The sequence below is a fragment of the Anolis carolinensis genome, unplaced genomic scaffold (genome assembly GCF_035594765.1).
Source record: "Anolis carolinensis isolate JA03-04 unplaced genomic scaffold, rAnoCar3.1.pri scaffold_11, whole genome shotgun sequence".
In the NCBI taxonomy this organism is placed as follows: Eukaryota; Metazoa; Chordata; class Lepidosauria; order Squamata; family Dactyloidae; genus Anolis; species Anolis carolinensis.
Window position 1 is genome coordinate 3,134,151 of NW_026943822.1, and position 26,879 is coordinate 3,161,029.

General features: G+C 42.0%; 1 protein-coding gene across 1 annotated transcript in view; it reads left to right on the forward strand.

Moving 5' to 3' along the window:
* Positions 1-24,853, forward strand: part of plekho2 (pleckstrin homology domain containing O2) — a 61,296-nt gene extending 36,443 nt beyond the window's left edge. The window contains exons 3-6 of the mRNA XM_062963038.1: positions 2,070-2,186; positions 12,562-12,666; positions 14,515-14,613; positions 16,720-24,853. Coding sequence (XP_062819108.1) covers positions 2,070-2,186; positions 12,562-12,666; positions 14,515-14,613; positions 16,720-18,138 — 1,740 coding nt within the window. The 3' untranslated portion in view covers positions 18,139-24,853. The remainder of the gene's footprint in view (positions 1-2,069; positions 2,187-12,561; positions 12,667-14,514; positions 14,614-16,719) is intronic.
* Positions 24,854-26,879: the final 2,026 nt, after the last annotated feature.

A 26,879-nucleotide genomic window follows, 5' to 3' on the forward strand; every position in this document is an offset into this window, starting at 1 on the left:
AATAATAATAATAATAAAAATAAAAATAGAGTAAATGTAATAGTAGCAACAATAATAGAGAAAAATAATACATGTAATAATACCAATAATAATAGAGAGAAAACAATAAATGTACCATATATTCTCGAGTATAAGCTGACCCAAATATAAGCCAACCAGGACCCTCACCCGAGTATAAGCCGAGGGGGGCTTTACAGTCTTAAAAAAAGGGCTGAAAAACTAGGGTTATACTTGAGTATATACAGTATTTCCTTACAAAACATCCAGGCAATGTACCCTTGGCAAACGTTCTTGCAGACGGCCAATTCTTTCACACCAGAAGCGACTTGCAGTTTCTTAAGTCGCTCCTGACATGAAAAAAAAAATCAGACTAAATGTGGAATTCATAATAAGTCAATATTTATCTGAGAAGCTGGATATGACCTGGTGAAGGGGTGAGATGAGAAATATAATAATGCTCTGTTAAAATGGCTGGAAGCGTGCTTCCCACTGAGGACAACTGCCAAGGAAATTGCACAGCTGTTTCGTATCCTTCAAAATGTTGGGTCTGGCTTTCTCTTCTTCCTCTTTATCCATTCATACGCATGAAGGATTGTGACAGTTCCTGTTATCTAGGCTGGCCCCAAAACTCCAATCTTTAGAAATCCTGCCAGTGTTTCCCCAATGCATTTCTGAAAGTCGTTTCTTCTAATGTCGAACTAGGAAACATTTGATTCCCCAGGTCAGGGATCCCCAAACTAAGGCCCGCGGATCGAATATTGTCATGGTTTGCAAAGATACTATATGTGTGTTAACTGGAAAATCAAATGCATGAAGCCGACTGGCTTAGTTTGCAAGGACCTAGGAATCAGTTTGCAACTGTTGCTGTCCTGCTGCTGGAGAACCAGTTTGAACAGGTTTCTCTCTCTGTGTGTGTGAGAGAGTTTACTGAGTACACGTAGTTTACTTTATTGATGTTAAATGTATTGATGTTAGGTTTAATTTATTGAGGACCTGGGAATCAGTTGCAATTTGTTGCTGTCCTGCTGCTGGAAAACCAGTTTGAACAGGTTTCTCTCTCTGTGTGTGTGAGTTTACTGAGTACATGTAGTTCAATTATTGATGTTAGGTTTAATTTATTGAGGACCTGGGAATCAGTTTGCTGGAGAACCAGTTTGAACAGGTTTCTCTCTCTCTCTCTCTCTGTGAGTTTACTGAGTACACGTAGTTTAATTTATTGATGTTAGGTTTAATTTATTGAGGACCTGGGAATCAGTTTGCAACTGTTGCTGTCCTGCTGCTGGAGAACCAGTTTGAACAGGTTTCTCTCTCTCAGTGTGTGAGTGAGTTTACTGAGTACACGAAGTTTAATTTATTGATGTTAGGTTTAATTTATTGATTTTAGGTTTAATTTATTGAGGACCTGGGAATCAGTTTGTAACTGTTGCTGTCCTGCTGCTGGAGAATCAGTTTGAACAGGTTTCTCTCTCTGTGTGTGAGTAAGTTTACTGAGTACACGTAGTTTAATTTATTGATGTTAGGTTTAATTTATTGAGGACCTGGGAATCAGTTTGCAACTGTTGCTGTCCTTCTGCTGGAGAACCAGTTTGAACAGGTTTCTCTCTCTCTCTCTGTGAGTGAGTTTACTGAGTACACGTAGTTTAATTTATTGATGTTAGGTTTAATTTATTGAGGACCTGGGAATCAGTTTGCAACTGTTGCTGTCCTTCTGCTGGAGAACCAGTTTGAACAGGTTTCTCTCTCTCTCTCTGTGAGTGAGTTTACTGAGTACACGTAGTTTAATTTATTGATGTTAGGTTTAATTTATTGAGGACCTGGGAATCAGTTTGCAACTGTTGCTGTCCTTCTGCTGGAGAACCAGTTTGAACAGGTTTCTCTCTCTCTCTCTGTGAGTGAGTTTACTGAGTACACGTAGTTTAATTTATTGATGTTAGGTTTAATTTATTGAGGACCTGGGAATCAGTTGCAACTGTTGCTGTCCTGCTGCTGGAGAACCAGTTTCAGGTTTGTCAAATTTCCATGTTCTAGATCAGAAAAACCAAGTGTATCATTTTCCCTCTGCCTTTCAGCAAGAAGAGAAGTGTGTTGAGACTGTGGAGCTGGAAAGATACGACAGGTGCCAAGACTTGCGGGCTCTCCTCAAAAGGAAGAATCGGTTCATTTTAATTCGGGCTCCAGGATATAAGGTAGGTTGTTTTTTTCTTTGTCTGCAGACCTATATTTCATGAGACCATTGTAGCACACAGAAATCAGCTGATATTTACTGGTTTGCAGTATGTCCTGGGGAGAGTGGCCAAAATACCGTATATACTCGAGTATAAGCCGACCCGAATATAAGCCGAGGCACCTAATTTTACCACAAAAAAACCCTGGGAAAACATTGACTCCAGTATAAGCCAAGAGTGGTAAATTTCAGAAATAAAAACAGATACCAATAAAATTACATTAATTGAGGCATCAGTAGGTTAAATGTTTTTGAATATTGACATAAAGCTCAAATTTAAGATAAGATTGCCCAACTCTGATCCAATCATTCTTCTCATCTTCTTCAATGTCAATGTGCTTATGTATCTGTTTAATAATATTAGAGTAAAATAATATATGTAATAATAATAATAATAAACGCAGTAAAATAATACATGTAATAATAAATAGGGTAAAATAATAAATGTAGTAATAGTAATAATAAGATCAGAGTGAAATAATAAATGTATTATTATTAATAAAAAATAGAGTAAAATAAATGTAATAGTAGCAACAATATTAGAGAAAAATAATAAGTGTAACAATACCAATACTAATAGAGAAAAATAATAAATATACCATATATACTTGAGTATAAGCCGGCCAGAATATAAGCCAACCAGGACCCTCACCCGAGTATAAGCCGAGGGCGGCTTTTTCAGTCCTAAAAAAAGGGATGAAAACCTAGGCTTATACTCAAGTATTTCTGCATATGATATGGAGGAGGAAGAAGTAGCTGGTAATTTTGCTTTGAAAACATTTTGAAAAATAATAAATGTAACAATACCAATACAGAAGCTTGGATGGGCGAGGCTTGGATAAGTGAGACTCCACTGTATTAATAATAACAAAAATAGAGTAAAATAAATGTAAAAGTAACAACAATAATAGAGTAATATAATAAATGTAATAATAATTAATAGAGTAAAATAATAAATGTAACAATACCAATAATAATAGAGAAAAATAATAAATGTAATAATACCAATAATAATAGAGAAAAATAATAAATGTGCCATATATTCTCGAGTATAAGCTGACCCAAATATAAGCCCACCAGGACCCTCACCCGAGTATAAGCCGAGGAGGTTTTTTTTTCAGTCGCACAAAAAGGGCTGAAAAACTAGGCTTATACTCGAGTATATACAGTAAATAATGGAAGGGTAATATCTAGAGGAAAACCTCTGGTTTAAATAGGTGACCAATATTACAAAAGCTTCCTGTTCCAGGGCCAAACATCCTCCTTCCCTTCACTGGCATGAATGTTGACAGGCAACATAATTTTGCAGATGTTATGCCAGGCTTCCAACATTGATAACTGGGCCCATCTTTTATTTTTCGGTTTGGAAACTGCAGCTGTGGAAAGACGTATCAACCAAACAGTATTTTCCTTGTTGTGACACTTGCCACTATCTGCAGGATCCTGCAGATTCCTTGTCAATGTATTCCAGTTGCTTCTGTTTGTCAAAAGCTGAAAAATATTAGGTCTGTGGATTTAGTTTGAGGATGCAGGGTTCCTCCACGGACATGGTGACAGGAAGACGACCTAATTGGTACATCTATCTTCTATCTATACACATAATAAAAGTGAAAACCTGTATATGTGTCTAGTTCCCAGTGCTGAGAAGCCACCAAGTCACTCCCTCCCAGGACATTGCAGGTCACAGCGAGCACATCCCAGTGTTCCCTTCTCTCTCTATTTGCATGACCCCGCCCACTACCTCTCCCTTAACCCTTTCCCAGTGCTGAGGAGCCACCAAGTCACTCCCTCCCAGGACAATGCAGGTCACAGCGAGCACATCCCAGTGTTCCTTTCTCACTCCATTTACATAACCCCGCCCACTGCCTCTCCCTTAACCCTTTCCCAGGGCTGAGGAGTCACCAAGTCACTCCCTCCCAGGACATTGCAGGTCACAGCGAGCACATCCCAGTGTTCCTTTCTCACTCCATTTGCATAACCCCGCCCACTGCCTCTCGCTTAACCCTTTCCCAGTGCTGAGGAGCCACCAAGTCACTCCCTCCCAGGACATTGCAGGTCACAGTGAGCACATCCCAGTGTTCCTTTCTCACTCCATTTGCATAACCCCGCCCACTGCCTCTCCCTTAACCCTTTCCCAGTGCTGAGGAGTCACCAAGTCACTCCCTCCCAGGACATTGCAGGTTACAGCGAGCCCATCCCAGTGTTCCCTTCTCTCTCTATTTGCATGACCCCGCCCACTGCCTCTCCCTTAACCTTTTCCTACCTTTCCCTATGGCACACAGCAAACTGAGGAATTGATCAGCAACTGAACATACTGGAGAGAGGTTTGGGGAGAATTACCATGATTTATAGGAGTTGTAGAGACTGGGATGTATAGTTCGACTGCAAACTAAAAGCACTTTGAACCCCACCAACGATGGGAGTTACATTTCACCCATATTTAGACAAAACTGAAGCCAGCAAATGATGGATAATAATATTATAATGGATAGATAATAGTATCCATCCAAAATATAAATGATGGATAATAGTATTATTGGTAATCTATATATATAAAAGGGTAATGAAATTTCGGCCTAGGACAAAACAACAAAACTACACATCCCAGAAACACTAAACTTGGCAGCACAACCCCTCAACCGTGCCTCTACGTTCATACAACAAAAAGAAAAGAAATATAAAGTCCTAATTAGAGGGAGAGGAATAACTGCTTTTATCCAATTGCTGCCGGTTAGAAGGCTAAGCTCCGCCCACTTGGTTTCCTAGCAACCCACTCAGCCCAGGGGACAGGCAGAGTTAGGCCTCATTTAGGCCTCTTCCACAGTGCCTATAAAATACAGATTATCTGATTTGAACTGGATTATATGGCAGTGTAGACTCAAGGCCCTTCCACACAGCTATATAACCCTTTTATAATGGACTTAATGTCAGGGAAAAGCCTTTACCCTTTACCTTAACTACCACCAATTCCTCAATACTTTATTTCCCATACCACCATACTTTGCCACATCAACGCGTGGCCGGGCACAGCTAGTAATACCAATAATAATAGAGAAAAATAATAAATGTGCCATATATTCTTGAGTATAAGCTGACCCAAATACAAGCCAACCAGGACCCTCGCCCGAGTATAAGCCGAGGCCTGAAAAACTAGGCTTATACTCGAATATATACAGTACATTACATAGCAACATAATAACACATTATTAAGCAAGGTAAAACAATACAGTTATATAGCAATAAATAAAACTTACACAGCCTGATCAAGGGGACGGGAACCATAAACCCATATATTAAAGCAGGGGTCCCCAAACTAAGGTCTGGGGGGCGGATGTGGCCAAGGTCATTTACCTGGCCCCCGCCCTCATTTATAATATAATATTTTTATATCCATTTTAATAATATAATATATAGTCTATACATATGATATAATAACATTATCATTTTATACAATATAATACTAATAATAATACCATATAATATTAATTATCTATATATATAAAAGAGTGATGGAATCCTGGCGACCGACATAACAACAAAACTAAACACCCCACAACCTCGAAAATTGACAGCACAACCCCTCATCCACGCCTCTAGGTTGATACAACAAAAAGAAAAGAAAAATAAAGTCCTAATTAGAAGGAGAGGAGTAATTGTTTTTTTTCCAATTGCTGCCAGTTAGAAGGCTAAGCTCTGCCCACTTGGTCTCCTAGCAACCCACTCAGCCCAGGGGACAGGCAAAGTTAGGCCTCACTTAGGTCTCTTCCACACTGCCTATAAAATACAGACACCACCAGACAATGCCACAGCAACGCGTGGCTGGGCACAGCTAGTATGTTATATATTACATATATTACAGTATAGTGATATAGTTCAATATAGTAATATATAATGCTAATATTGTGCTATGCTAATAATATAATATACTGTATGTACATACAGCTGCTCTGAGTTCCCTTTGGGGTGAGAAGAGTGGGATATAAATGTAGTAAATAAATGTAGTAAATGGATAAATAAATAATTTTAGACTTAGGCTCGCCCAAGGTCTGAAATGACTTGAAGACACACAACAATAACAATCCTAATTAACCTGACTATCTCATTGGCCAGAAGCAGGCCCACAGTTCCTATTGAAATCCTGATAGGTTTATGTTGGTTAAAATTATTTTCATTTTTAAATATTGTATTGTTCTTTCATTGTTATTGTCATTGTTTTGCACTGCAAATAAGACATGTCCAGTGTGCACAGGAATTTGTTTGGTTTTCCCCCCCCAAATGATAATTCGGCCCCTCAACAGTCTGAAGGATTATGGACCGGCCCTCGGCTTTAAAAGTTTGATGACCCCTGTATTAAAGTGTATCATTTTAGGCTAGGTAAATCTTGTGCAATATATAAGCCGCCCTGAGTTCCTTCGGGTGAGAAGGGCGGGGTAGAAATGTTGCAAATAAATAAATAAACATTCGTCCTTTGGCCTAGATTTGTGTTTTATATCTATCTGTTTTTAACGTTTTTTCTTGCAAGATTGTTTTTATGATGGTTTTACTGATATTGTTGATTTATTGTTGTAAATTTGTTTTGATTTGTTTTTATATTGTGATGTTGGGCAAGGCCCCATGTGAGCCGCCCCGAGTCCCTACGGGGAGATGGGGCGGAATACAAGAATAAAATTATTATTATTATTATTATTATTATTATTATTATTATTATTATTATTATTATCAAACAAATAGTCCACGGTAATGGCAGGAGTTCACAGGGAATTGTTTGGAATGAAGACAACGTCATGTGGATCTCCAAAATAAAATCAATTTGGGCAGGAATGCAAACAGGAACTTTTTTGGGGAAGGGGATTATTTTCAAGCTATGGGTGGTTAGACCTTTGAATGGTCAGCAACCTCTGAGTTTTGGTCAGCATTGCATTTTCCTTTGAGATGGGCTGTTTTCCTCCTCTTGGAAGTACAGATAGGAAGCCTCTCCGGATTATATAACCACGTTTGTTTCAGGCAGCCAAGAACAAATGATCTAATCCAGAAAAATGATAATTGGAGCAATCACTTATGTAACGTCTCCAGGTCCTGGGCCCTGCAGTGACAACATGAACAGCAATAGGAACCTGAGGAAATATTAGTTTATATTTGGAGAGGGGAAAGAAAATCACGGTGGGGATTTCACTGTCTCCCCCACTTTTTTTTTTTTTTGCATGAATGAAGTGTGTGTGATCCCCTTCCCCAGTTTCATTCCCTGAAGTTTCCAGCCAATGGGTTACTGGCTTTGACTTCTGATGCCGCCGTTACTTTATTTACTTATTTATTTACAGTATTTATATTCCGTTCTTCTCACCCCGAAGGGGACTCAGGGCGGATTACAATGAACACATATATGGCAAACATTCAATGCCAACAGACAAACAACATACAGTATAGACCAGGGGTCCCTAAACTTTTTAAACAGGGGACCAGTTCATGATCCTTCGGACCGTTGGAGGGCCGGACTATAGTTGGCCACCAAGCAATAATAATAATAAACAATAATAATAACAACAACAACAATAATAAAAAAGAGGGTTGGAAGAGACCCTTTGGGCCATTGAGTCCAATGCCCTTCTGCCTTTGTGTACCGAAAGCACAAGCAAAGCATCCCTGACAGATGGCCACCCAGCCTCAATGTTAATAATAATAATAATAATAATAATAATAATAATAAATAGGGTTGGAAGAGACCCCTTGGGCCATTTAGTCCAACCTCCTTCTGCCTTTGTGCACCAAAAGCACAAGCAAAGCACCCCTGACAGATGGCCACCCAGCCTCAATGTTAATAATAATAATAATAATAATAATAATAATAATAATAAAGAGGGTTGGAAGAGACCCTTTGGGCCATTGAGTCCAATGCCCTTCTGCCTTTGTGCATCGAAAGCACAAGCAAAGCACCCCTGACAGATGGCCAACCAGACTCAATGTTAATAATAATAATAATAATAATAATAATAATAATAATAATAATAAAGAGGGTTGGAAGAGACCCCTTGGGCCATTTAGTCCAACCCCCTTCTGCCTTTGTGCACCAAAAGCACAAGCAAAGCACCCCTGACAGATGGCCACCCAGCCTCAATGTTAATAATAATAATAATAATAATAATAATAATAATAATAATAATAAAGAGGGTTGGAAGAGACCCTTTGGGCCATTGAGTCCAATGCCCTTCTGCCTTTGTGCATCGAAACCACAAGCAAAGCACCCCTGACAGATGGCCAACCAGACTCAATGTTAATAATAGTAATAATAATAATAATAATAATAATAATAATAAAGAGGGTTGGAAGAGACCCTTTGGGCCATTGAGTCCAATGCCCTTCTGCCTTTGTGCATCGAAACCACAAGCAAAGCACCCCTGACAGATGGCCAACTAGACTCAATGTTAATAATAATAATAATAATAATAATAATAATAATAATAAAAAAAGAGGGTTGGAAGAGACCCCTTGGGCCATTTAGTCCAACCCCCTTCTGCCTTTGTGCACCAAAAGCACAAGCAAAGCATACCTGACAGATGGCCACCCAGCCTCAATATTATTATTAATAATAATAATAATAATAATAATAATAATAATAATAATAATAATAATAATACAGGGTTTTGGAACCCAATACTCCTGACCTCACAATCGTATTAAAAAACAAAGTATGGATTGCTGATGTTGCAATCCCAGGTGACAGCAAGATTGAGGAGAAACAACTGGAAAAGCTGACACGATATGAGGATTTAAAGATCGAATTACAAAGACTCTGGCACAAGCCAGTCAAGGTGGTCCCAGTGGTGATCGGCACACTGGGTGCAGTGCCTAAAGACTTTGGCCTGCACTTAAACACAATCGGCGCTGACAAAATCCCCACCTGCCAGCTGCAGAAGGCCACCTTGCTGGGATCTGCATGTATTATTCGCCGATACATCACACAGTCCTAGACACTTGGGAAGTGTCCGGAATATGATCCAGTACAACAGCCAGCAGAGTATCTGTGTGGACTCATCTTGTTGTGTTTCAAATAATAATAATAATAATAATAATAATAATAATAATAATAATAATGCCCTTGGGTCATTTAGCCCAACCCGCTTCTGCCCTTTTACCATGGGGGCCGGATAAATGGCTTCAATGGGCCGCATCCGCCCCCCGGGCCTTAGTTTGGGGACCCCTGGTATAGACAGACACAGAGGCATTTAACATTTTTTTTCCAGCTTCACGATTCCGGCCACAGGGGGAGCTGTTGCTTCACCGTCCACTAGTGGCTGTACTTCCTCATTCCTTTCCTCGTGTTTTGCTGGCAGTTTTTTTATGGTGTTGTAAATTAGTTAAATTAGCCTCCCGCATAGAGCGTACCTAAATTTCCCTACTTGACAGATGCAACTGTCTTTTGGGGCTGCATAGGTCAACAGCAAGCCGGGCTATTTAATGGTTGGGGGCTTAACCCGACCCGGGCTTTGAACTCATGACCTCTCGGTCAGTAGTGATTTATTGCAGCTGGTTACTAGCCAGCTGCGCCACGGCCCGGCCCATACTTTGCAGCTTTAGTTGGAGCAGAAAAAAATAGCCTCGTGCTGCTCAGATCACAACTATCTCCCCCGTAGTCAAAAGCTGCAGAATAAAATAAATCATGTTGGTGTGGATGTAGCAAAGAGGAAGGAGCCATATAGTGAATCTGATCATCGGTCCATGTAGCTCAGTGTTGTCCATTTAAAGATGCATCTACACCAGTGATTCCCAAAGTGGGTGCTACTGCCCCCTGGTGGGCGCTGCAGAGATCCAGGGGGGTGGTGATGGCACTTATTAAGACACAGGGCGGGGCCAAGGGAGGGGGCGGGGCCTCTTCCCAAGTGCCGGAGACAGGGCTGAGCACCTGAGGTGCCTGTTAAAACACAGGGGGCGGAGCTAGAGGAATGGGCGTGGCTTCTTCCCAAGAGCCCGAGACAGGGCTGAGGATCTATATCTCTCCTGTGGCGCTTGTTAGAACATGGGTATAGAGCAGGGGTCCTCAAACTTTTAAAGCAGAAGGCCGGTCCACAATCCTTTAGACTGTGGAGGGGCCGAATTATTATTTGAAAAAAATACGAACAAATTCCTATGCACACTGCACATGTCTTATTTGTAGTGCAAAACAACAACAGCAATGAAAGAACAATACAATATTTAAAAATGAAAACCATTTTAACCAGCATAAACCTATCAGGATTTCAATGGAAAGTGTGTAACTGCTACTGGCCAATGAGATAGTCAAGTGAATTAGGATTGTTGTTGTTGTTGTGCCTTCAAGTCATTTCAGACTTTGGGCGAGCCTAAGTCTAAAATTATTTATTTATTCATTTACTACATTTATTTACTACATTTATATCCCACCCTTCTCACCCCGAAGGGGACTCAGAGCAGCTGTATGTACATACAATATATTATATTATTAGCATAGCATAATATTAGCATTATATATTACTACTAGATTATATGAGGCCCCTTCTTCATAGCTGTATAAAATGCACACTGAAGTGGATTATATGGCAGTGTGGAGTCAAGATAATCCAGTGCAAAGCAGATAATATAAGATTATAAATGGGTTATATAGCTGTGTGGAAGGGCCTTGAGTCTACACTGCCATATAATCCATATAACAGTGCAAATTAGATAATCTGTGGAAGAAGCCTAAGTGAGGCCTAACTGTGCCTGTCCCCTAACTGAAACCTGGCTGTCCCTTGGTTGCTAGGCAACCAAGTGGGCAGAGATTAGCCCTGTAAACTGGCAGCCATTGGATAAAAAAAATTATTGCTCTCCCTCTAATTAGGACTTTATTTTTCTTTTCTTTTTGTTGTATCAACCTTGAGGCGTGGATGATGGGTTGTGTTGTCAAATTTTGAGGTTGGGGGGCCTGTACTTTTGTTGTTTTGTGAATTGCCGTGATGCCATCACTCTTTTATATATATAGATATTGAACTATACCACTATACTGTAATATTATATGTAATATATAACATATAATTAATATTATTTTATGGTATTCTTATTAGTATTATATTGTATAACATTATAATATTTTATCAATGTTATATGTATATACTATATATTATATTATTCCAAATCCAAATTTATTTAATGCTTAGACCATAGGTCTTTCGCATGCAAGACAAACAAACAAATACACAAATATATTATATTATAAAACTGACATAAAAATATTATATTATAAAACTGAAGGTGGGGGCCAGGTAAAGGGCCTTGGAGGGCCGCATCCGGCCCCCGGGCCTTAGTTTGGGGACCCCTGGTATAGAGGTTCATTCCCGTCAGGCATTTGGGAAGAGGCCCCGCCCCCTCCTCTAGCTCCGCCTCCTGTGTCCTGGCATGTGTCGCAGGACAGGGATAGAAGCTCAGCCCTGCCTCAGAGCTTTTTTTTATGCTTTTAAGAATACAGAAAACGTATGAGCACAATGAAATAAATTTAGAAACAGATTGAATTGAAGAAACTGAGAAGAAAAAACAAACAAACAAACAAAACCCAATACCATACCCCAAACAACATTAAATTATCCTTCCAGATCCTCTGCACCCCGAAGCATTTTCTACACATTTTTCAGCCAAATTTCTGAACATATTTTGAGGCCTAGGATAATTTCTTACCATATTTTACAAGTGTACGATATTTTCTCTATGCATATAATCTATCAATTTGGACCAATTTGTCTCTTGCCTTGAGAGCCCTGCCTCAGAGCTCGTAACTCCACCCATCCCACTCCTGGGATAACTGGAACTCTACTGTACCATCATTCCCAGTGACAACAGAAGCATTTGGTCAGCCAAGCTTCACAAAATAGAAGATCAAGGCAGATTATAAACACCATCTTATAATCCATCACTTTACATCAGAGGCAAAAGACTTTCAAGGATTCCAGAGAGATGACTGCAACCAGCAAAATCTCCTATTGTAATGTATTGTTTTCAACTATCTTACAATAGTTCCGAGTGGGGTTAGCTCTTTGTTCTTCTTGTTTTCAGTAAACTCATTTGATTATCTTTTCACCTTGCCTAAAGTGCCTCTATATGTTAAGGATCTTGATCTTAACAGAAGGTATACATCAAATCAAATTTCACGTGAGACAATTAGAATGCTGTATTTGAAACCATCCAGAGAAAACAATATTGTCTCATCTACATTCTGTGAACCCTGAAATCCATTTGGGAAGAAAACGTTGCTCCTTCAGGACACCAGACTTGGGCACCAGTTTATTTTATTATTTTTTTTTTAAAGCTGTATCACAGTGTTTGAATAAAATCCATTCTCCTCTCCTTCCTTTCAGGTTCAGGATATCAAATTTCAGGCATTAAATGGGGAAGAAAAGGAGTCCTGGATGAAAGCCCTCAACGAAGGCATCAACCGAGGCAAAAACAGGGTCTTTGATGAGGTAAAGTGCAGTGTCAAATGGTAAATATTACAACAACAACAACTCTTTATTGATTAGTCAATTTTGACCATATCAAAACATGTGAAACATACAAAACATACACACTTATACATACAGTAAAACCATGTAAAACCATGTATAGATACAAAGCATCCTGTGCGCGTTGCTAGAAAGCTTGATATCTACCTAGCAACACGCACGGGCGCTTTCCTAAGCCGAGTGTTCGCCCCTTGGGAGGTGCCCATGCGTGTTGCTAGGTAGATAGCAAGCTACCTAGCAACACACACAGGCTCCTCCCAAGGGGCGGGGCGGTGAGCACTCGGCTTAGGGAAGCGCCCGTGCGCGTTGCTAGGTAGCTTGCTATCTACCTAGCAACGTGCATGGGCGCCTCCCAAGAGGCCTGGCATGTTGGGGAGATGGTGGCGGGGGTATAAATAAAGTTTTTATTATTATTATTATTATTATTATTATTATTATTATTATTATTATTATGGAGTGTCGGTTAACCGGAAGTCGGTTAACCAGAACTCTACTGTATATATACATACAATATATTATATTATTAGTATAGCACAATATAAGCACTATATAAGCATTATATTTTATTATATTGTATTATACAACTATATTGCAATATTATTAGTAATATTACATCTATATATATAAAAGAGTAATGAAATTTCGGCCTAAGACAAAACAACAAAACTACACATCCCAGAAACACTAAACTTGGCAGCACAACCCCTCATCCATGCCTCTGCGTCCATACAACAAAAAGCAAAGAAATATAAAGTCCTAATTAGAGGGAGAGGAATAATTGTTTTTATCCAATTGCTGCCAGTTAGAAGGCTAAGCTCCACCCACTTGGTCTCCCAGCAACCCACTCAGCCCAGGGGACAGGCCGAGTTAGGCCTCACTTAGGCCTCTTCCACACTGCCTATACAATACAGATTATTTGATTTGAACTGGATTATATAGCAGTGTAGACTCAAGGCCCTTCCACGCAGCTATATAACCCACTTATAATGGACTTAATGTCAGGGGGAAACCTTTACCTTAACTACCACCAATTCCTCAATACTTTATTTCCCATCCCACCATACTTCGCCACATCAACGCGTGGCTGGGCACAGCTAGTGTAATATAAATATACAATTATAATAGTATATTATTGTAAGTATATTGTATTACAATATAATATTATTATCAATATTATATGTATATACAATATATCATAATATTAGTATAGTATACTAGACCTCTGTTGCATGGGGATAATGGGAGTTGTAGTCTAAGGCATCTGCAGGGGCACCGGTTTGGAGAAGCCAGTTCTGGCTTTGACTTCTCTTAAGGTGAACAACTTTACATGGTAATTTCCTCCAATGCTAACCCAACTCCAAACTCACATTGTGCTTAAGCAGTGGTTCCCACCTTTTGGTCTTGCAGTTGTTTGGGAGACACCTTCTGCTGTCAATAATTCAATGATTGCACGTTGTTTAAGTCCCATGGACTGACTGTCTGCGCAGGGTTCCATACTTCGCACTTTAACAACACAACCGTTCAATGCTAAGGCTTTCCACCAAATGGAACTGTAGAGGAGAGTCTACTGAAGAAGCCAGGACCTGTCAGATACCAGGACTGCCATCTGTTGAGGAGTTACGAAGGTGGAGGCATTACTTTTCATTCAACCCTTGTATAAACCTAATTGCTTTTTACAGAGTAGTGAATCTTTGTATTGTACCAACGGGTGTCCAGAAGGGTGCACAAATCTCTGATTTGGAAAGCTGACCTTTCCTTAGGCTTCATGATCCAAGAAACTGATGTCTGTCTGTCTTTTCTCGCATGAAGGTGAAAGTTGACGAAAGTCTGTCCCTGGAGCATGTGACGCGAGGGAGAGCCAAGCAAGCACATGGCCGCCGGCCGCCAACCAGAAGCCATCTAAAGGAGGTAAGAATGAGATTTAGAAACCACCCTGAACACAGCTTTGTACATTTGATCATCTGAATGTAAATACGATCAGTCCTCCATATTCAGGGATTTGACTTTTCTAGGTTTGATTATTCATTGATTGGATTTGGGATGGATCTACACTGCCATATAATCTAGATCAGGGATGGGCAAACTTTGGCCCTCCAGGTGTTTTGGACTTCAACTCTCCTGAGGTGCTTGTTGGGACACAGAGGGCGGAGCTAGGGAAGGGGGCGGGGCCTCCTTCCAAGAACCCGAGACAGGGCTGAGCTTCTATACTTCTCCTGAGAGGCATTTCAGGGCTAAAGGGCAGGGCTAGGGGTGTGGGCGGGGCCTCTTCCCAAGAGCGCAAGACAGGGCTGAGCCTCTATACCTCTCCTGAGAGGCCTTTTAGGACTAAAGGGCAGGGCTAGGGGTGTGGGCAGGGCCTCTTCCCAAGAGCGCAAGACAGGGCTGTGCCTCTACATCTCTCCTGAGAGGCCTTTTAGGACTAAAGGGCGGGGCTAGGGGTGTGGGCGGGGCCTCTTCCCAAGAGTGCAAGACAGGGCTGAGCCTCTATACCTCTCCTGAGAGGCCTTTTAGGACTAAAGGGCGGGGCTAGGGGTGTGGGCGGGGCCTCTTCCTAAGAGTGCAAGACAGGGCTGAGCCTCTATATCTCTCCTCAGAGGCCTTTTATTACTAAAGGGCGGGGCTAGGGGTGTGGGCGGGGCCTCTTCCTAAGAGCGCAAGACAGGGCTGAGCCTCTATACCTCTCCTGAGAGGCCTTTTAGGACTAAAGGGCAGGGCTAGGGGTGTGGGCGGGGCCTCTTCCCAAGAGCGCAAGACAGGGCTGTGCCTCTACATCTCTCCTGAGAGGCCTTTTATTACTAAAGGGCGGGGCTAGGGGTGTGGGCGGGGCCTCTTCCTAAGAGCGCAAGACAGGGCTGAGCCTCTATATCTCTCCTGAGAGGCCTTTTAGGACTAAAGGGCGGGGCTAGGGGTGTGGGCGGGGCCTCTTCCTAAGAGCAAAAGACTGGGCTGAGCCTCTACATCTCTCCTGAGAGGCCTTTTATTACTAAAGGGCGGGGCTAGGGGTGTGGGCGGGGCTTCTTCCTAAGAGCGCAAGACAGGGCTGAGCCTCTACATCTCTCCTGAGAGGCCTTTTATTACTAAAGGGCGGGGCTAGGGGTGTGGGCGGGGCTTCTTCCTAAGAGCGCAAGACAGGGCTGAGCCTCTATATCTCTCCTGAGAGGCCTTTTAGGACTAAAGGGCGGGGCTAGGGGTGGGGGCGGGGCCTCTTCCCAAGAGCGCAAGACAGGGCTGTGCCTCTATACCTCTCCTGAGGAGCTTGTTAGAACACGGGGGCGGGGTATAGAGGTTCAGCCCCATCAGGTACTTGGGAAGAGGCCCCGCCCCCTCCCCTAGCCCCGCCCCCTGTGTCCTGGCAGGTGCCGCAGGACAGGGATAGAAGCTCAGCCCTGCCTCAGAGCTCGTAACTCCGCCCATCCCAGTCCTGGCCATTTGTGACCCCGCCCACCTCCCCCTCCCAGCCCTGCATCTTGGACTAGGGGAGAGGTAAGCCCCGCCCTCTTGAGCAGGAGCTACGCCCACCTCTCTAAGCCACGCCCATCTTTCCAGGGGGCGCTGGGTAATATTTTTTTCTGGAAAGGGGGCGGTAGGCCCGGTTTGTGGCGCAGGCGGGAGAGCAAGCCAGCTGCAACCAGCTGCAATGAATCACTCTGACCAGGAGGTCATGAGTTCGAGGCCCGCTCGGAGCCTATGTTTGTCTTGTCTTTGTTCTATGTTAAAAGGCATTGAATGTTTGCCTATATGTGTAATGTGATCCGCCCTGTGTCCCCTTCGGGGTGAGAAGGGCGGAATATAAATGCTGTAAATAAATAAATAAATAGGCCAAATAAGTTTGGGAACCACTGCTGTAGAATGAATGCGGTTTGGTTCAACCTGAACTGCCATGGCTTATTATTATGGAATCATGAGAGTTGGAAAGTACAAACCCCGGGAGGCCATTCAGCTTTCAAAGAACCAATTGTGCAATTACTACGTGTATCTGAGCATAGATCTCTTTGTTGCTTTCTTGCTGTCTAGGTTGCCAATGCAATGTCAGATGGAATACTGAGGCTTGACCTGGATGTGCCCGATAGTGGTCCTCCAAATATCACCTTGGTGACAGGGGATCCGGATGCTATTCCTCTCGCAAAGGAGACATTGAATCCACCCATGCCGCCGACAAGTGTGCCGATCCTTCCTACGGAGGATTCCAATCCCAATTCTACCCTAGAAGATTTGGAGTTGAAGAAACCCCCAATGCCTCCTGCTAAGCCTCCGAAGGAAGCGGGAGCATCCAGTGAAAATATTAACTCTGTGGGAGTAGAGAAGGAGGAGGATGACGATATTGCTGAAGATGCTGAAGAATCTAAAGGTAGATTTAAGAAACCACTTATGCCTCCAGCCAAGCTTCTTAAAGAAATAGCTGCAAATGAAGATACGGATTCTGTGGAAGAGGAAAAGGAGGTGGAAGATGATATTGAAATGTCCAAAACCGGATCCAAGAAGCCCCCAGTGCCTCCCGTGAAGCCTCATAAAGAAGTTACTGAAAATATGGACTCTGTAAAGGGAAAAGAAAAGGAGAGAGAGGAAGAAGAGAAGCATGTTGCTGTTACAGGTGAAGATGCTGAAGAATCCAAAGTTGTCCCAATGGAGGCTCCCAAACCTCCACTTGTTCCCTTGAAGGTCTTGTCTGATAAGCTGAAGGTTTCATGGGACAGTCCTTCCTCTGAACAGCTTGGAAATCCATCAACAGATGGTAGCAAAGAAGATCTCCTAGAGGTAGACAAAGAAGGAGCCCAACCTCCAAGACCACCACCTAAGATTTTGTTAGAGGGGCCTCAAGACAGTGTGAGTTGTTCTTGGAGCAGCCCAGAGGAAGATACATCCGGAGGTGACCACCACCAAGCTGGAGATGCCAAACCACCAGTGAATGGTTTTGATGGTGATAGAACAACAGAGTCTGTTTTTCACAACGGAGAGGAGCATCTCCCTTCTCAAACGCTGCAAGAGTCTTCATCAGAACTTGGAGCAAATAAGTGTCTAAGCTTGCCTTCTAAAGACCCGGTTCCCATCGCAGGAGTGGTGGGAAGTGCTGTGATGTCTAAGCCTCGTTGTGCCTCCCTGGTGGACCTCCTGTCGGAACCAACCACGGGGCGGGATCCCCAGTGGGCCGACCTCCACGTGGCTCACATGAAGAAGAAAGTGGCGTGCGAACAGGAGAGAACCGAGAAGCTCCTGCAGAAGGTCCTACAGCGGGGACTCGAGCAGGCCCAGGAGGACAACAGACCGCCGCTCAACGCAGAGACGTTGCTCAATGCAGCGGCGGCACAGCTCCGGCAAGCCACGCAGGTCCTGCAAGAGGTCAGAGATTTAGGAGAAATGAAAAAGGATCCCACCAAGCACCAGAAAGGAGCACCAAAGGATCTGGTGACTCTGTATAGGAGAAGTGCTCCTTGAGAGGAAGGTGCTTTTCATACTGCACCACTTAGTTGACGTTGTCAGAGAGCACCCTTTCTGCTATCCTGCTAGGCCAGTGTCTTCAAAGAGCAGGGGCCGTGGTCTTGCTGTGCCTCCCCACTAACAGAATAGAACATTTTGCTAAATGTTTCAGCATCTTTTTTTATTATTTTGAACCCTGCTGGTGGTTGTGAGAGACCATCCAGGGGATTGAAAGGCAGAGGCTTTCTGAAAGGCAAGCTGTAGTGAGGCCAAGGGTGTGCCTCTCTCTTTCTGCCCTTCTTTTATTTTTATTTATTTTATTTACAGCATTTATATTCCGCCCTTCTTTCTCACCCCGAAGGGGACTCAGGGCGGATCACATTACACATATAAGGCAAACATTCAATGCCTTTTAACATAGAACAAAGACAAGACAAACATAGGCTCCGAGCGGGCCTCGAACTCATGAGTTCCTGGTCAGAGTGATTCATTGCAGTTAATTGCACTGGCTTGCTCTCCCGTCTGAGCCACAGCCCGGGCCCGATCTGGACGATCCTTTGAAGGGACAGATGTTCTAGATTAGCCAAGAGTGTCCAGCTGTGACAACTATTTCCCAATATCAATTTCTCCTGATTCGACCATGTGGTGGTATGGCCATCCTTGCACAAGAGTGCCTGCTCTGGGGTTGGGACGTTCCTGAAATCTAAAATGACTTTTTTAAAGAGTTTGCTGAGAGAGACCTCAAACATCTAAGGTCATGTGTTTATCCATCTCCTCCTCAACAGTGTTATGGTAATCTCTGAGCGGTTAGACTCAATTCAACCCTCTCTGGGGGAGATTCCACCAAAATGCAGCAGAGTAGCAAAAGCTTTCAAATGCAAGTTACTAACACAGGGTGAGAAAAGAGAAACCTTTCAGCTTAGGATGGCAATCGATTGCAGAGTCTCAGTAAAAGTTCAAAAAGTATTTAAAAAAGAACTCCATTGTAGATAGAAAGGCTTGGGAGCTGTCTAGTCTACTCTAAACTGGTTTCTAAGGAAAATAAGAAAGGAAAAATAACAAACATCTAAATAGTTACATCTTGCCAGGAGAGACAGAAAGATGCTGCTTGTTAGCTAGAAGAACAAAGGGAGAGGAATGAACCAAAATGGTCCAGTTTATTGGGGCCATAAAAGACATTCTGACTAATGAGAAGTTAGTGTCCCTAAAGATTCACATTTCTACTAACTTCAAAGTAAGGGATGTGACATAAACAGGATAGAGTGAAACACAGTAAAGCCTATCTGGGTATGCTTTGGAAACAGGGAAGGATTCCCTCAATCTAACTCTTATCATCTATCTGACTACATTTAGACTTGAGTAGTCCAGGGTGATTCCCGACAAACAGAGACCAAGCTGATCTCAAACATGAGATGGAAACAGGGTGTGAATGGCTTGATGACATTCATTCATTCCTTCCTTTTAAAAATGGGAAGGAGATCTGGTAATTCTTCAGATCCGAATCCATATTCTAAGTGCCTTGGGGCTGTATGCCGCCCACATGTTCTAATCTGCCTCCCAAATCGGTCTGAGAGGAGTTGTGCGAAAGCAAGCTACATTACAGATTTCTAAAACCTGTCTGGAAAATAGTAAGCCAGCTGCCAGGGTCGAGTGAAGTTCTACCAAGAGCCCGCCTGGCAGCCAACCACACAGAACTAATGAAAGACAGCTCTACTAGTGGGCGGAATGAGAGAAGGACAGGGAATTGGCCATAAGATGTTGGCACTATGCTTGTTATGAAGACTACTGGCCAAGTAAAGTGAAGGACTCTGCCTCCATATTATCATGTGTATATAATGTCATGTCTATGAAAGAGGGAGGCATTGTCTCGTCCTTCACTGAAGTCAGCAAAACGTCTTGTGCCAGAACTGTCACTCACACAAGGCACACGGGACAGGCTTGGTTCCAGAGTTGGCTTAGATGAGCTCTCCGAAAGAGCAGCAACCCCAGGCTTTCTCTCAGGCAGGAATGGTGGCCAAATGGCTTAATCTGTGCAGTCGATAGGATCTTGCAGTGCCAGGGTTATTTTTCCTCTTCCGATGGACAGAGCTGAGAAAAAGTTACTTTTCTGGAAACTAGCTCCCAGAATTCTCCTGCCACCATAAGAAGAAGAAGAGGAGGAGGAGGAGGAAGAAGAAGGAGAAGAAGAAGAGGAAGGGGGAGGGGAAGGAGAAGAAGGAGAAGACTCTTTATTTATATTCTGTAGGCATGTCCGATCGATGAAAAAAATGTTTCAATTCTCGTTTCTAAAGTAGGGGGCGCCGGCGCTTCGATATAGAAAGTATTTCCGATTTTTTTCACCCAAAAATTTCGGATATTTCCGAAAATTCATAATGATTCTAAATGTTTCTAAAATGGCGGACGCACATGCGCTATCGCTACACACCAGGCTTGTATGGCAATCTTCCATGTGGACGCAGAGGACGTTAGCCCCCACCTTTGTGTCCATCGTGGAAGCTTCTGATTGGCTGGGGTGTGGCAATGTTAGGCTGCTCTAAGCTCCCATTCAAGGTAGGTTGCAGAAACAAAAAATTTTTTAAAATATTTTAAAAAATATATTTAAAAAAATTGGGGGGGGGGGAAATTAATGAAACATTAAGAGACAATTAGAGAATGGGCCAACAATGGTTCGAATTACATTGCTGGTTGCGCTGTGAGACAATGTCTCGGAATGCGTATCAAAAAGCGAGAACAATCCGAAATAATTCCGATATACGATTCAAAACGATTTTTTGGACATGTCTAATATTCTGACCTACCCTCGGGGAGTCAGCATTTACATACATCAGCAAACATTTAATGCCTTTACAACCATATACAATGAGACACAAACAAAGGCAAAGGCTTCTCCTTTCGTTTCCGGCTTCTCCTTTCGTTTCCGGCTTGAAAGCATGAAAGCATTTCTCTGGCCTCTAACCTCCCTCTTGTTTGCGATTCTCACACTCCTCCAAACCCTGAATTCCAAACGGTCAGCTCGATCCAAGGAGCCCGTTTCATCAAGGTCAGCCTGCTCGTTAGTTTGCTGAGCCTCGTTATCAGACTGAGAACTGTCCTCCTTTTCCAAGTCAATGTGCACCTGGCTAGTTTCAGTATCATCAACATCATTCCTTGCTGTGGGAAAATGAACTTGCACTCTCTGTTCCTCATCTTCTACAACAGGGACATTTTGTACCTGATTTTGAACCTGAATCCCATCATCCTCATCAGAGTCAATCTGAGGTTCCAGCTGAGTCACAACAATAGATTCCTTCCCTTCCCAGTAAGCTCATGCAAAAGCAAACTGCTGCAGCTTTTCCGTCTGTGAAATGCTGAAGGGGAATATGTGACTGTCTGAGCCTTCCATCACTCCTCTGACTTTTAGATCTCTTTTTTGAAAATGTCCAATCTCTGGATTTAATTTCCCAGAATAATCTATAGTAGTGCTAAATGGAGGGATTCTCACTACTGCTGGGACTCCACCAATCCAAGAAGCAAGCCCTTAAGTGGATATGGGTATAGCCTTCTCTTTCCAGGAGTGATCAGTCTTCTGGAAGCTATGGTGTTCTGATCTTCATATTAATAATATACTTTATTTATATTCTGCTCTATCTCCCCGAGGGGACTCAGGGCGGATTACAGAACACATTTACGGCAAACATGCAATGCCGTTATACAATTAACATAGACAGACAATACATAAACAGAGGTAAAGGCTTTCCCTATCTTTTCCATTTCCAGCATCTGAAGGCTCTGCTTGACTCTGACCACGAAAAGAGGGGTGTTGTTGCTCCATCTTCCATGCCGAAGAGTTTTGTCATCCTTAGACATCCTCCCGCTTTAACCACTGGCATGTCCTTTTGGGCACCTTTTATCACCTCCCTGCTTTAAAGCGGCACCTATTTATCTACTCACGTTTCTGTTTTCAATCTGCTAGATGGGCAGGGAGCTGGGGCTGATGGCAGGTGCTCACCCCGACCTGGGCTTGAACTGCCAACCTACTCACATTTCTGTTTTCAATCTGCTAGATGGGCAGGGAGCTGGGGCTGATGGCAGGTGCTCACCCCAACCCGGGCTTGAACTATCAACCTACTCACATTTCTGTTTTCAATCTGCTAGATGGGCAGGGAGCTGGGGCTGACGGTGGGTGCTCACCCCAACCTGGGCTTGAACTGCCAACCTACTCACATTTCTGTTTTCAATCTGCTAGATGGGCAGGGAGCTGGGGCTGACGGTGGGTGCTCACCCCAACCTGGGCTTGAACTGCCAACCTACTCACACTTCTGTTTTCAATCTGCTAGATGGGCAGGGAGCTGGGGCTGATGGCAGGTGCTCACCCCAACCCGGGCTTGAACTGCCAACCTACTCACATTTTTTTTGCAATCTGCTAGATGGGCAGGGAGCTGGGGCTGACGGTGGGTGCTCACCCCGACCTGGGCTTGAACTGCCGACCTTTCAATCGGCGGGATTTTCTGCATCTTATCAATATAGCCGACTATGCTAAGCTCAGCATCATAGTTGTAGTTCTCCAAATGCAGACTAAAAGTGGATCAAAGCCAGGCTTAATTCGAGCACCTATACATTTGTTTTGCACTAGTTGACTTGTCCTTTAATTGTAGGGCACTTAGTATTATTTTAGAGCTGCTTCACTCACGGCCTTTTCAAATGTTTCTGTCAAGGTGGCTTATACTTATTATCCAAAAAGACAGTACTGTGAACATTGTCTTTTGGAAAGGATGTAGTTCGCACATGTTAGCTCTTCTATTGAAGACTGAAGTACAGTACAGTCTCACTTATCCAAGTCTCGCTTATCCAAGCCTCTGGATAATCCAAGCCATTTTTGTAGTCAATGTTTTCAATATATCATGATATTTTGGTGCTAAATTCATAAATACAGTAATTACAACATAACATTACTGCATATTGAACTACTTTTTCTGTCAAATGTGTTGTACAACATGATGTTTTGGTGCTTAATTTGTAAAACCATAACCTAATTTGATGTTTAATAGGCTTTTCCTTAATCTCTCCTTATTATCCAAGATATTCGCTTATCCAAACTTCTGCCGGCCCATTTAGCTTGGATAAGTGAGACTCTACTGTACCACGAGTGATCTTTAGGTTGGATTTGGCTGTCGTAAGCCTGAAAGCACAGACAACTTCCTATCTCCTTTGATGTAATTTTTGTCAAGTGTTGAAAAATCAAGGGGCGTACACATGCGTGAACCAAAAAATCATACAGATCCATTTTGGTGAGAAGCCAGGATTAATTACAGGTCTTTTTACAAGTATATAGTCAGCTGCAGACCCAGATCTGTTGTCATGTCATGTGTGAACAAGATAGAATTTAATCTAGTTCAGAACTGAAGGAAATACTTCTTGGGCCTTTCCACATAGCCATATAACCCAGAATATCAAAGCAGATAATCCACAATAGAGTCTCACTTATCCAACAATTAATAAGTGTGTTTTTATTCTTTTTGGTTAATGTGCAAATATTACAATTGGTGCATGTTAGTTTATTGATGTATATTGTATATTGTTATTGTTTTGTATTTGATATTTCTGTGAGTCCCCTCCGGGGGAGATGGTGGCGGGATACAAATAAACATCATTATTATTTGCCAACGTTTTTACTAATCCCGATGGCGTCCAGGCACTTGATGATCCAGCTGTGTGGGAGTGATCATCATCATCATCATCATCATCACTATTATTTTATTATGATACAGCAAACAAAATAAGATATGCTGGATAGTAATGCTAAAGTAGTAAAACGAAATCCAGTATTATTAATATAATAATAATAATAATAATAATAATAATTATTATTATTATTATTATTATTATTATTGTACGGGCTGGCAGAATGTTGGATAAGCGAAAACGTTGGATAATAAGGAGGGACTAAGAAAAAGCCTATTAAATGTCAAATGACATTAAGATTTTACAAATTAAGCACCAAAAAATCATGTTTTACAAGAAATCGACATACACAGTAACATTGTGTAGTAATTACTGTATTTACGAATTTAGCATGAAAACATTGCAATGTATTGAAAACATTGACGAAGAAACATTGGCTACGAACAAATTGACTACGAATAAAGACAGAATTGCGTAAAATGAACAACATTTTTGGAAATTAAATCTCTAAAAAGTTCTGTTCTTGCTGCCTAGAGAAACAGCTGTGGATCCGGGCAGGAGGCAAACTGTGTTGGATAATCCAGAAGGTTGGATAAGCGAGACTCTACTGTATCTGCTTTGGACTGGATTATATGAGTCCATGCTGTGATATAATCCAGTTCAATGTGGATTTTATACAGCTGTGTGGAAGGGGCTTTGGTATGTTTACTTTTGTGTTTTTAAAATTAGTGTTGAAGAATGGTCTTGACATGTTTCCGAAGCTTCTTCTGTACAAACCTTGGCAAGAATCTCACGGTTGAACCTTGGTTGTGCTTCTTCTTGCAGAGCAAAACACTGTAAAACCTGTACTAACTTAAAAATGTTTTTTCCACACACTGTCTTGTAAATAAGAGTAACTTAATGTCTCTTTTAGTGAAGGCAGATGGATCGTTATTTTGATTGCAAACAACATTCCCAAATGCTTTGTTTGGAAAGTTATTGCATTCTTGTAACCCATTGAAATAGTAAACTGTATACTGCTGATCGCTCTTAAAAACTGAGAAATCTTTAAAATGTGTCTATTTTAACAAGAGTCTGATTGTCTTGTTTATTTTTTAAAAACTGACTTTGGATTATTATATTCCACCATGGTGTCCTGGTTATTGGTTTTAGCACACAGGGTTACTCGTTGCCCTAGGTTTTGTAAAGGACAAAACCGAACATCAGAAGCATCACAAAGCAAAAGGTCTATTTTCATAGAATCCTAGAGCTGGAAGGGTCATCATCCTGGACCATTAGATACTCTGCATGTGCGATCCACAAAAACAATGGTAAAGTCTCACTTATCCAACATAACAGTGGGAGTCACTGTTTCTCTGGATGTAGGTGAACTATAACTCAAAATCAGTTTTCAGAATCTGGGGGTTGGTGCTCATCTCCATTTCTAAGCCGAAGAGCCGGCGTTGTCCGTAGACACCTCCAAGGTCATGTGGCCACTGGCATGACTGCATGGAGTACCGTTACCTTCCTGCCGGAGCGATACCTATTGATCTACTCACATTGGCATGTTTTGGAACTGCTAGGTTGGCAGCCGCTCACGCTGCTCCCGGGGTTTGAACCTGGGACCTTTCGGTCTGCATGTTCAGCAGCTCATTGCTTTCGCCACCGGGGCTAATACAATAGTAATAATATAATAATATACTACAATAATAATAGAATAATATATATCTATATATATAAAAGGGTAATGAAATTTCAGCCTAGGACAGAACAACAAAACTACACATTCCAGAAACACTAAACTTGGCAGCACAACCCCTCATCCATGCCTCTACGTTCACACAACAAAAAGAAAAGAAAAATAAAGTCCTAATTAGAGGGAGAGGAATAATTGTTTTTATCCGATTGCTGCCAGTTAGAAGGCTAAGGTCCGCCCACTTGGTCTCCTAGCAACCCACTCAGCCCAGGGGACAGGCAGAGTTAGGCCTCACTTAGGCCTCTTCCACACTGCCTATAAAATACAGATTATCTGATTTTAACTGGATTATATGGCAGTCCTTCCACACAGCTATATTACCCATTTATAATGGACTTAATGTCAGGGAAAAGCCTTTACCCTATTATTTATTTATTTATTTATTTATTTACAGTATTTATATTCCGCCCTTCTCTCTCACCCCGAAGGGGACTCAGGGCGGATTACAATGAACACATATATGGCAAACATTCAATGCCAACAGACAAACAACATCCAGTTTTTTAGACAGACACAGAGGCATTTTTTTTTTTAACATCTTTCCAGCTTCACGATTCCGGCCACAGGGGGAACTGTTGCTTCACCATCCATTGGTGGCTGTTCTTCCTCTTCTTTTCCTCGTGAGCAGTTTTATGGTGTTGTAGATTAGTTAAATTAGCCTCCCGCATAAAGCGTACCTAAATTTTCCCTACTTGACAGATGCAACTGTCTTTCGGGGCTGCTAGGTCAACAGCAAGCCGGGGTTATTTTATTTTTATTTTTTAATGGTCGGAGGCTTAACCCGACCCGGGCTTCGAACTCATGACCTCTTGGTCAGTAGTGATTTATAGCAGCTGGTTACTAGCCAGCTGCGCCACAGCCCGGCCCCTTTACCTTAACTACCACCAATTCCGCAATATATTTCCCATACCACCATACTTTGCCACAGCAACGCGTGGCCGGGCACAGCTAGTATGTGTGTATGTGTGTGTACATATATATATATATAATTATATATATATATAATTATATATATATACTAGCTGTGCCCGGCCACGCGTTGCTGTGGCAAAGTGGTGGTGGTATTGGTTAAAAGTTGTTGTGGAATTTTTATTTGATGTTATTTGTATTTTTTAATTAATTTTATTGTAACTTATCTTTTTTATTTATTATATTTTATTATTTTTTGTATTATTTTTAGTTATTTTATTATAGTATTTTATTGTATTAATTTTTTAGTGTTTTATTGTATTATTTGTATTTATTTTATTTTTTTATTCTTTTATTAACACTGGGCTGAGTGGGTTGCTAGGAGACCAAGTGGGCAGAGCTTAGAGCCTTCTAAGTGGAAGCAATTGGATAAAAACAATTATTTCTCTCCCTC